The sequence below is a fragment of the Carassius auratus genome, chromosome 32 (assembly GCF_003368295.1).
Source record: "Carassius auratus strain Wakin chromosome 32, ASM336829v1, whole genome shotgun sequence".
In the NCBI taxonomy this organism is placed as follows: domain Eukaryota; kingdom Metazoa; phylum Chordata; class Actinopteri; order Cypriniformes; family Cyprinidae; genus Carassius; species Carassius auratus.
Genome location: NC_039274.1, coordinates 24336207 through 24348413, shown reverse-complemented (window position 1 = coordinate 24348413; position 12207 = coordinate 24336207). Strand labels below are relative to the sequence as shown.

The 12207-nt window shown below is 37.9% G+C and overlaps 1 protein-coding gene across 1 annotated transcript; it reads left to right on the top strand.

Annotated features, from left to right (window-relative positions):
• The first annotated feature begins 3274 nt into the window (after positions 1–3274).
• On the top strand, positions 3275–11449 carry LOC113051901 (uncharacterized). Its single transcript, XM_026216069.1, has 7 exons — positions 3275–3506; positions 4331–4488; positions 4609–4738; positions 5110–5201; positions 9689–9833; positions 10732–10812; positions 11184–11449. The coding sequence occupies exons 1-7, from the start codon at positions 3302–3304 to the stop codon at positions 11288–11290; spliced, it is 918 nt and encodes a 305-aa protein (XP_026071854.1). The 5' UTR covers positions 3275–3301; the 3' UTR covers positions 11291–11449.
• The last annotated feature ends 758 nt before the right edge of the window (positions 11450–12207 follow it).

Here is a 12207-nt window from a genome sequence, read left to right as displayed (position 1 = left end):
GACGAGTGCAGGATCATGTCGGTCGAGTGCAGGATCAGGATCAGGACCATGTGAGTTCAGTGCAGGACCACAGGAGACGAGTGCAGGATCATGTCGGTCGAGTGCAGGATCAGGATCAGGACCATGTGAGTTCAGTGCAGGACCACAGGAGACGAGTGCAGGATCATGTCGGTCGAGTGCAGGATCAGGATCAGGACCATGTGAGTTCAGTGCAGGACCACAGGAGACGAGTGCAGGATCATGTCGGTCGAGTGCAGGATCAGGATCAGGACCATGTGAGTTCAGTGCAGGACCACAGGAGACGAGTGCAGGATCATGTCGGTCGAGTGCAGGATCAGGATCAGGACCATGTGAGTTCAGTGCAGGACCACAGGAGACGAGTGCAGGATCATGTCGGTCGAGTGCAGGATCAGGATCAGGACCATGTGAGTTCAGTGCAGGACCACAGGAGACGAGTGCAGGATCATGTCGGTCGAGTGCAGGATCAGGATCAGGACCATGTGAGTTCAGTGCAGGACCACAGGAGACGAGTGCAGGATCATGTCGGTCGAGTGCAGGATCAGGATCAGGACCATGTGAGTTCAGTGCAGGACCACAGGAGACGAGTGCAGGATCATGTCGGTCGAGTGCAGGATCAGGATCAGGACCATGTGAGTTCAGTGCAGGACCACAGGAGACGAGTGCAGGATCATGTCGGTCGAGTGCAGGATCAGGATCAGGACCATGTGAGTTCAGTGCAGGACCACAGGAGACGAGTGCAGGATCATGTCGGTCGAGTGCAGGATCAGGATCAGGACCATGTGAGTTCAGTGCAGGACCACAGGAGACGAGTGCAGGATCATGTCGGTCGAGTGCAGGATCAGGATCAGGACCATGTGAGTTCAGTGCAGGACCACAGGAGACGAGTGCAGGATCATGTCGGTCGAGTGCAGGATCAGGATCAGGACCATGTGAGTTCAGTGCAGGACCACAGGAGACGAGTGCAGGATCATGTCGGTCGAGTGCAGGATCAGGATCAGGACCATGTGAGTTCAGTGCAGGACCACAGGAGACGAGTGCAGGATCATGTCGGTCGAGTGCAGGATCAGGATCAGGACCATGTGAGTTCAGTGCAGGACCACAGGAGACGAGTGCAGGATCATGTCGGTCGAGTGCAGGATCAGGATCAGGACCATGTGAGTTCAGTGCAGGACCACAGGAGACGAGTGCAGGATCATGTCGGTCGAGTGCAGGATCAGGATCAGGACCATGTGAGTTCAGTGCAGGACCACAGGAGACGAGTGCAGGATCATGTCGGTCGAGTGCAGGATCAGGATCAGGACCATGTGAGTTCAGTGCAGGACCACAGGAGACGAGTGCAGGATCATGTCGGTCGAGTGCAGGATCAGGATCAGGACCATGTGAGTTCAGTGCAGGACCACAGGAGTCGAGTGCAGGATCAGGATTAAGTGAGTCGAGTGCAGGACCAGGATGATGGGAGTCGAGTGCAGGACCACAGGACATGCGTGCAGGATCACTTAGGGTAACAGCAGAAACACATACCTGAAATAGGAAACCAATATTTATGAAAATAATATTACTTCAAGGCGGTATTCAATTCATCAAGGCAGTATTCAATTGAACGTGCTTCCTTAATCTCTGATAACACATGATTTTTTTGTACAATAACTTTCCAACTTAAAGTGAATAAACACGAGCTAGAGCTAAAACACTACAAATATAACATTATAACTAAGTTAGACTTTATAAAGTTGTTGCAGGTAAAATGGTAAAAATGGAAGCAGGTAGCCTGCAATCCTGACACAGATCAGTGTAGAATTAGACAGAATTTCATTGTGTTCATATGTAAAGTGACTTACTTTTTTTCTCCTTGGGGAGCCTGAACATGCCGCTGACCTGAAAGAAGAAAATAAGAAAAAATGAGAATTGTATTTTAACACTAAGCTTGACCATTTCTTCAGGGTTTGGCAATTTATGTCGATTTTTTTTTTTCAATTTCTCAAGTGATTTTATTATTATTATTTTCTTTAAGGTCCAGTTTACAAATATGTAGATATTTTTATAATCAGATTTTTAAAAAACATCAGTTTGAGGTTGCTAAAACTTCAGTACAAAACACACACTTACAAACGTATACTTTATTATTGTTATTTTCCCCCAATCATTAGATTCAGCAGCATTTGTTCTCCAACATTAACGTTAACTTACATGTCAATCATGTCTCCTCTCTTTGCATGGCTACAATAAACTTAAACCTACCGAGAATCATCTTTCTATGGCTCTGAACCTACCTAAAGTTCCGTGTACTTTTTCGTTCATTTATTATTATTTTTTTTTTTAACAAATAAATGAAAAACTAAAAAAAATGTGTGGTTTTCTTTTTTCTTTTACACGGACCACCCCTGGTTATACATAAACAATTCTCATGAATGAAATGCGGAAAAGGTCAATATTACTCAAGTTTTCCCTTTTCTTAAGCTTTCTAAATTTAACAGAAACGGATAATAATAATAGAAGCATGCTTGCTTGCTAGTTCACATAGACAGTATAGTTCAAGTTAGGTAGCTGCTAGAGATAATTGCTAAGGTAACTAACGCTATGTCTTATGCACGCACGAAATTGTATAGGTTATCAGTATAGTGCACTTACCTTTTCCATCGACGTGCTGTTCGCGCAGGAACTGCTGCACCCGTGGTAAGGTATTTTCGATACTCCATTTATGAACTTAAAATCAAAATGCCGTCTTCCATAATTGACTCTGAAATCACCCAAGCTAATATTTATTTGAACCTTCTTCTTCTTCTTCTTCTTCTTCTTCTTCTTCTTCTTTATGGCAGTTGGCAAACAGTGTCTGGTTGCCGCCACCTTCTGAAATGTGTGTCAGAATAATATATTTACCTACACTTAAATTATCTTTATTAAACCAGTTCTTCTAAAAAATTAAAAATAAAAATAAATAAAAACCTTAATCTCCAGAATTAATTTGGAAAATATAATTTAATATCAAAATGTATCTCTTCGTCTATATTTGAACCTTGCCTGACCTTGCTTTCTTGCACATTTACTTGGTGGATTAAATAGCCTCCGGTAACGGCCATCTGATTTTTAAAACTAAGATAATAATAATAATAATAATAATAACAACAATAAGAATACCAATAACATATTGGTTTTGATTTTTAAAAAATAAACATTTTTATTATTGAGATTTTTTTTCAGTATTTCAAACCAGTTCTGTCACTATAGCAACACCCGCGTAAACCTGATGAACGTTAATGAAGAAGACACGACAAGGAGAGACATGTATGCGCTTGTGAAATGGTGTGCCGGGGTTGATGAGGGGAAATTTAGTATTGTTCACATTAAATACATACGAAATTTTGATCTGGAAAGTTTTGTAAACGGCGTGATTACATACGAAGACGAATTTGCCGTCGAGTGGGGTGTGGGAAAACGACCAAAAGGTGGATTCCCCATTTATATGGCTACCGTTCAATCAGTTGGAGGTAAGTGCAACCCTAACGTTTTTTTTACTGCTTTGTATTAGTTACACAGGGATATAATGTAAGGGATAATGTAATACGAGGCGGTTTATAACTTTTAGACGTTAACAACCCCGACTGGCTGAATGCAGAGGGGCCTTGCATCAACCTGAAGGCTTGCATTCTCAATAATAACCGCCTCGCTATAGGCTACATTATTCCTCTTATTACATGGCTAACGTTACGTACAAAATAAATAAATAATTTGACACAAAATATTGATTTAAAAAAAAATGTATTGCTTCCGCAAAAGAAAATAGTCCGTTCCGCGTCCAACGCTCTGTTTTTCATGGCAACGGCGTAACGTTACTTCGCAGCGGTTTGTTAACCGTTATCAATAAATAACAGGCCGCATACTAAACCAAGCCATGCAATAAGCTGTATTAACATAAATAGATAACTTTATACGAAACCACGTTGTCAAGGAATGTGTTTGTGTTGTTTCAAACCTGTATGAATTTCTTCTGCTAAACAGATAACAGAAAAAAAGATATTTAGAAGAACGTCATCAGACAGTTTTTGGTTTCATTGACTTCCATAGTATAACGTTATTTTTTTTCCTACTATGGAAGTCAGTGAGACCAGAATCTGTCTGGTTACTGACATTCTTCTAAATATCTTCCTTTCTGTTCAGCAGAAGAGAGAAATTCATACAAGTTTAAAACAACATGAGGGTGAGTATATGATGACAGTATTTTCATTTTAAAGTGGAGCATCCCTTTAACTCAGACCCTTGTTGGTACTATCAGTGTGTTAGTGGCAATGGTGACTGATATTTCTCTGCATAGACATGAATACTTTGGAGCGAAAGTTGGACAAACGTTCGAAGAAAGATTCCGAAGACAACGCCATTGTGGGAAAGAGAATCCGTGTTGCCAAACGTCTGTGGGAGGATGAGGATGAGGATGACCCCCCTACTGCCGTGGCCACAGTCAGTGGAACCAAAGTGAGTTTTTTGTTTAATGTACTAACTCTTTACCCCATAATGATATATATAGGCTAAGGCAAACTAAGGCAATAATTTGTATGTTTAATTTAAAATAATTTAATTTATATGTTTCCACAGGCTGCCATTCACAATCAAGGGGCTGAAATCCTAGATTCCATTTCCTTGGAAGAACAAGCAGAAAATAGTGACAACGAGCTCTCACTTGTGCGTCAAGAATTGCTAGAAATAAAAAAATTCATCTTTACAGGTAAATGTATTATATTTCCATTCTGCACACACACATACACACACACAGTAAAACTTAAATACCGGGGGCTTTTATTTTGTCAGATCATAAAACTTGACCTGCCAATGTTTCTTATTCATTGACCAGACTGCTGGCCTGCCATCCCACACAGTAAAATTGGCTGGTGTAAATTGTTTATGGGGACTTACATCATCACATCATTATTTTAAAAGGACTGATAAGAAGCGTGATGTTTTCAACAGTTTGTCTCACTAAAACATAGATGGAATAAATGCAGAGACTGAATTACCCTCACAGGATCAAAAGAGTATACTTCTATTCTTATACTTTTTGGCTACAGTCTTTCACACCCTTTTTTCCTTTTGATGCAGAGATACCTCAGATAAAAGAAATGCTCAACAGAAGCTCCATGCACCTCGGCAGTCCAGGGTCTCTCCCCAGCCCTTCAAACCCTGTTCAAATAGTGAGTACTTTTGGTAACACTTTAGAATAAGGTTCCATTAGTTAATGTTAGTTAATGTATTAATTAACATGAACTAAGCAAGAACAATCCTTCTACAGCATTTATAAGTCTTAGTTCATGTTAGGGCTGGGCGATATGGAGCAAAAAATATATCTCGATATATTTTGCTATATCTCGATATGCGATATATATCTCGATATCTTTACAGGAAAAATAACCCCCCTAAAACTACTGCAAAAACAAATATGCCAAATATTACATGTTTAGGGCCCTATGAAACGTCTTATTTTTTTCTTCACCATATGCTTTATTGTTACCTAATTCTGTGTTTTAGCATGTGTAATTATTTAAATGCATAAAAACAACTTAATTAATTTTTTCCCTTCAGAAATTCTGTGTATTTACATTTTTCTGGTTGTCAAATGAAGGCATAAAACATTTATTTAATTTATCTTTTAATTATTTAAAATTAAGCAAACTTTATTTTTTGGTAAACAAAGGGGATTTACTATTAAAAATAAAACATGGAAGAAATGTTGTGTGATTATTCCTTAAAAAAATATGTTCATTTCATTTTAATAATAGTAGTAGTGGGCTATGTACATTCTGCTGAACAATAGTAAAATATTTCTGCCAAATACTTTTATTTTGACGGGTTTACCTTTACAGTTCTGTGTATGTGATACTACAGTCTATGATGTGATATGAGCTAGTTTTACTCAAATCAAATGGTCAGATGCTCATGAAGTGACTCTCGGTGCAGTTCTGGAGATGTTCCTCATGTGTTCACATCTTTATCAGTGATAGGAAAGACGCTGAAATCAGCGCGAGCATCACGCGCTTCCGTGTTTAATGAATGAAGACGCGCTTCTGCGCCATTCGTTAACACAGACACGCAGAACATGCAGGATTCATATTTAAATAGACTTTTCCGGGTTAATATTTGCAGATATTAGTCTATATCGCGATTTGATTTAAGTGCATGACCTACTTTTGATAATTCATTCAAAATTTAACCAATTCCGTGACATTCCGCGTTAAACTGTAAATACCGTTTTTATGACTGGATTCCGTCCGCGTTTTCTGCATCGCGGAAATCATTGGGCCCTACGTTAGACATCTGCCTTCTGTTCGTCCTACGCCTTAAAACCAAAGTATCTCCATATAATGTAGCCAGTTGTCCTTTTGTTTTTAGACTTTGTTTTTTAGACTAGTTCTATACACGCGAAGGGAGTGGGGACAAAAGCAAGGAGGCGGGGGCGAGCGAGCGGGGGCGAGCACAGCACAGAGAAGGCAAAGAAGCAAAGTGGCGGAATCAGAATTAAATATAAACAAAATATCGATATATACGATATGTCAAAATCCATATCGTGTTTAAAAAATATCTCGATATATTTTAAATATCGAGATATCGCCCACCCCTAGTTCATGTTAATTTCAACATTTGCTAATGCATTATTTAAATCAAAAGTTGTGCTTGTTAACATTAGTTAATGCACTGTGACTTACCATGAACTAACAAGGAATAACTGTATTTTCATTAACTAACATTAACGAAGATGAATAAATACAGTAATAAATGTATTATTCATTGTTTGTTCATGTTAATTAACACATTAACTAACATTAACTAATGGAACCTTATTCTAAAGTGTTACCGTACTTTTTTATGCAGTGCTGTTGGAACGTATGTAAACTGCTTGCAATCACCTTGTCTTCTATATCAGGGTAGCCGCGGGTCTTAAAAGTCTTAAAAAGGTCTTAAATGACATGTTCCTAAATTAAGGCCTTAAATAGTCTTAAATTCCGTTGTCCAAGTCTTAAATTTTTTAAACGAAGGTCTTAAATTTCATTATACTAGCCTATTTATTCAAAGTCAACCAGACTGCAACGCAAGGTGAAATGGGGGAAACAACAACAACGTGAAAATTCAACAGGGTTTAGCGTAACGCCAGAGAACGTCTAATTTCTAGTATTTATTTGTTTTTTAAATCAAGTGATCAAAGTGCTCGTTGCCGCTGTGATCGAGAAGGGTCTTGTAAAATGTGCTGAGGTATTATTAATTTGTGGCCACAAAAAATTCACCTGAATATTCACCAATTCACAAAAACAAACAAAAAAAGGAATAAAAAGCTGTACGAGAATAGTCGGCCTTCACTGAAGGTCTGTCTTCACAGGTAAGAAAAACAGTTTAATAATTATTATTAATTCGTGGCCACGAAATAATTCACCTGAATATTCACCAATTCACAAAAAAATAGGTCTTTAGCATTCACTAATTAATAGTATCAAATTGTTTTTGGCCATGTTGTAATTCGTTAAATCAAAATGAGGGAGGGAATTAGTTCAACGTGTCCACGATTTATTAAAACAAGGAATAATTCGTCGTAACAACTAATTATTTAGATCAGTGGACAGGGCGCATAAGAACAAACAGTGAGAGAGCCCCGGCCGCGCACGCCTCACTCTCGCCATCTTCAACGAGCGCTGTATTGCTCTCTCTTTTAACGTTTAATCGGTTAACCCCTAGTTTTCGCGCCGGCGGCAATGAATCAACATTCTAATCAACCAGTCAAGAGGAGAGACATCATGGGGAAGTGTCGTTCGGTTCGGTGTAACTGTTACACATTTTCTAACTGAACGGTTCGTTGGACCATTTTACTTGCTGACCAAAATTTCATTATTTCAAATGTAGGCACGCTGCACGTGGCAAGCGCGCTCATAAAGAGCCGCCGGCGCGACCACAACATTTTCCAACATCAAATGTGCAAACGTAATGTAAGCGGAACGAAACTGCTCGTTATTGTGTGGTTGAAGGACCGTTTATCAGTTTGAACGAGTGCAGCGCGAGCCGATCGTGATCAAGCGACACTGTTACTACACAGCGCTAGGGCTGCACGATGTGTCGTTTAAGCATCGATATCGCGATGTACGAATCCACGATAGTCACATCGCAGGATGTGCGATGTAGGCTGTCGTAGTTGATCTGTTATTCATTAACTGTACGGGACAGCTGCTCCCCGGCCCTTGACGAATGTGATTTGCGGATTAATTGCACAGCTTAACCATCATAGAGGGAAAGTTTATCATTGACAGGACTGAAAAACACATGCAAGTTTAACAGGGCAGAGAGAGAGAGAGCGTGAGAGAGACAGAGAGAGCGCGCGAGAGAGACAGTGAGAAGAGAGCGCGCGCGAGAGAGACAGAGAGAGCGATCAGTCTTCAAACAACACGAGCGCTGTCTGGCTCTCTCTCCCTCGCGCATATTAATCAATTGACACGATGGTGTCGATGTTTAAATCATTTAAAATGAGAATGTAAGTGTGCTCACCCCATTTTTTTTGTATGAAAAAATATCGCAATATATATCACAGAAAAATAAAATATCGCAATGTCATTTTTTCCCAATAACGTGCAGCCCTACACAGCGCTAATAAGAGATCCAGTAAAGAAAGCATTTGAATTCGCCACAGAAGTAAAAACATCGCTGCAAGATCTAGTGAGAAACATTCACATTTCTCCGTTATTAAAGGATCGAACAGCGGGTGGAAGCCAGGAAGAAAAATTGTAAATTGTTAATCTGAACTAAAAATATAACTTTATAACTATTACAATATTAGGCTACATTAATTTTTTTCCAAGGAGCTGTTTTGTTTTATATGCTCCTAAGAAGAGTCTATTATAGCTCCATCACTGGTCAAAGTAAAAAATATATATCATACTTTATTATGTTAATTTTAATTTAAAAAATAATAAAATTCTCTGGCATTTCTTTCTTTTTGCTGTATCTAAAACATACTGAACCGTGACACAAGTGTATTGTATTGAACCAAACCGTGAATTTTGTGAACCGTTACACCCCTACTATCTATATCTCTCTTACCTATCTGTCTACCCCTCTGAAGCAATGGTTGAAGCACTTTGAATGCTGAGAAACTTTACTAAGACGATTTGAAAAGTTAGTTTATCTGTTTATTGTTATGAATGTTTGATATTTACCAAAAACATCACTTTGCAGTGTATTGTTGAATGAGTTTTTTTTATAATAAATGTATTTTAATTAAACCATTTGTTTGTTAGTAATAGTCATTATTGGGATTTAATCTGGTGTTTTTTACAACTGCGTAATGGGTGCTATGTAGGTCTTAATTTTCATTAAAATGGTCTTAATAAAGTCTTAAATTTGGGGTGATCAAACCTGGGAAAACCCTGTATATTAATTGGTCATAATCGAATACAATTTACTGTAAATTTGTCCTAATCTAATCTCCCAAATTTCCTGGTACCTTGTGGCAATGGCTCTTTTTCACACTACTTATTGATAATATGACATCTCCAACATTGACAGTAGGGACCAGGAATGCTTGACATTATACTATTGGGACCAATTTACACAGTCAATTGTACATAAATCTTGAATGCTGGATATTTTATTTACTATACTGAATCGAAACTTTTAAGCCTATCTATTTCATTTTGTTCAACAGGAAGAAATTGTCCCAGGTTCAGGTGTTTACGTATCACGAAGTGTGTGGCGCTCTGCTTGCCAGGCATCTAGTGGGACTTCAATGGCAAGGATTTTGCTGCTTGGGGTGTTTGACATTGAAACGCTCATCAAAAGTAATTTGAGAGGTTAGTATTGTCTGTACAGTAGTGTAGAGTGTAGTTAAAAATGCTTATTCCATAGGCACATTTGTTATGTTAAAAGACAAGTTCTGTATTTTACACTTAAAGCCCTGTTTTCAGATTGTTTTCTGATGAAATAGAATGGTTAAGACTTAAATTCGGACAAATGCTGCTGGTAGGGCTGGGCGATATGGCTTAAAAAAAAAATCTCAGATTTTTTCACACCAAACCTGATTTTCGATTTTAATTGATTTTTTTTTATTAATTTAAAAACAAACTACTACCGACAAAGACATTGCTCAAAACAAATGTACTCTTTATTTTGTTCTGATTTTCAGTTATGCAGTTTAATCTAAATTTCCCCTTTGTGCATAAGTGTAACAGGAAACAAGCCTCAAAACATGCTTGTAAACGAGACGGCAGGCACTGCCATTGTAAACAGTGAAAATGTAGCTTATCAGTTTTCTAATAACTTACAGTGACACAATGCACCTTCAAAATAAATTAAAATATAAATAAAAAATAAAATTGTGTGTCCCTCTTTGATAAAAAACTTTTGGATAAATAAATGTAACCAAAATGACAAAATTAGATCTATTACAAAAATACATTACAATGTCACAGTGGTATTCATAAAGTGCTAACAAAACTTTAAACTCATTAGCGTTAGCATTACAGAAAGGTCTGATTTACGCACTGTTACAACAGTTATTGTTTTTATATTGAAAATAAGTCATTTTGTGTGTTTTTTTTCCCCCAAATCTCTACACCTTTAAGCTGTGCATGTAAATGGACCGACAGTATGTGTCTGTTTTCAGCCATTTTGATTGTCATTCTGCTGATAATGAAAACGTAAACTATATACTGGTTATTTTTCATACTGAAAAACATATTTTTTCCTCAGGAGGGGAATCCAAGGTTTCAAAGGGGGGAGATGGGGAGAAAAGAAGCGCCCTGGATGAAATAAAAGTGAAAGCTATAATGGGTAAGTTATGATTTTGCTATTTGACATCATCTGCCACAGGTCTGTATGTAAAGTGTTGTGAGCCTTGACTTAGTCAGATCTCCTCAAGAACAACTTGGGGTTAAGTGCCTTGCTCAAGGGCACAACGGTGGTGAACGGGATTCGAACTTCAAATTCCAGGCTACTAGCATTCTAGCCAGGTTCCTTTACTGCTGTGCTACCACCACCCCTTTTTGGCTTCGTGCCTGCGTCTGAACCACACCCATAGAAATATTTGCAAAAAAATGGACAATCATATTAGCAATAAAGCAATAAAGGAGCAATAAAGATTTTTGTCTTATTTTGTCTGCTTTATACCTAAAACTTTTTTTCTTTAAAATCTACCTTTTCAGATGCTGTTATGTCAAGACACTCAGTTTCGACTGGCCAGATCGGAGCAGCCCTGAATGGGAAGATGGCAGAACTAAGACTGGCAATGTCCAGGAAAAATGTTCATTAAAAATGAGTGTTTCCCGAGTGAGTCAAAAATCTGAAGTTGAAATTAAAAAGTTTTTACTTGAAAAGTTTGTATACTGAACAAAATGCATTAAAGTTTTTATTTGAAAAGACCTGGAATTGTGTGTTCTGAACAAAATGCATTAAAGTTTCTATTTGAAAAGACCTGGAATTGTGTGTTCTGTGGAATGAGTATAAATATATATGCAGGATGTATAAAAAACATAGTTGTACCACTAATATAAGTGAAAGTACATGGTGTCATCATATAAGAAGCATATTTGTATCCCTAATATAAGTGAAAGTACATGGTGTCATCATATAAGAAGCATATTTGTATCCCTAATATAAGTGAAAGTACATGGTGTCATCATATTAGAAGCATATTTGTATCCCTAATATAAGTGAAAGTATGTACTCTAGAAATAAATACATATATGCATGTATACATATATGCGTCTTGCATATATTTCACATATATGTGCATATATGCGAAAATATATGGCACTTACATGAAAACGGCCATTTTTGATATATTTTGAAATATATGTTTCATATATGTCTATGTGTTTTACATATATGAGTTTTGCATATATTCTCATATATGCAGCAGACATACATGGGCACTGATATTATATATGTAATTTACATATATTGACATATATTACATTTCTGTATGGGGGAAGTGGCTGACTTTGGGAGGACTTTGACACTGTGAAAGACTGCGAGGGAAGTTCATTTCATTTTTTTTTGTTTGCCGGTAGATTAAAAAGGTAAATGAATGAAACTGCTCAACACCCCAAATCAGCCCCCGCTATTAATATTTCACACTGATGGCAGCTGTTTATCACAACACAGTGGCATTAAAGAGGTGAAGATGCAAGCGAGAGTGAGGGGAAGGAAGAAGGAATAGCTAGGATG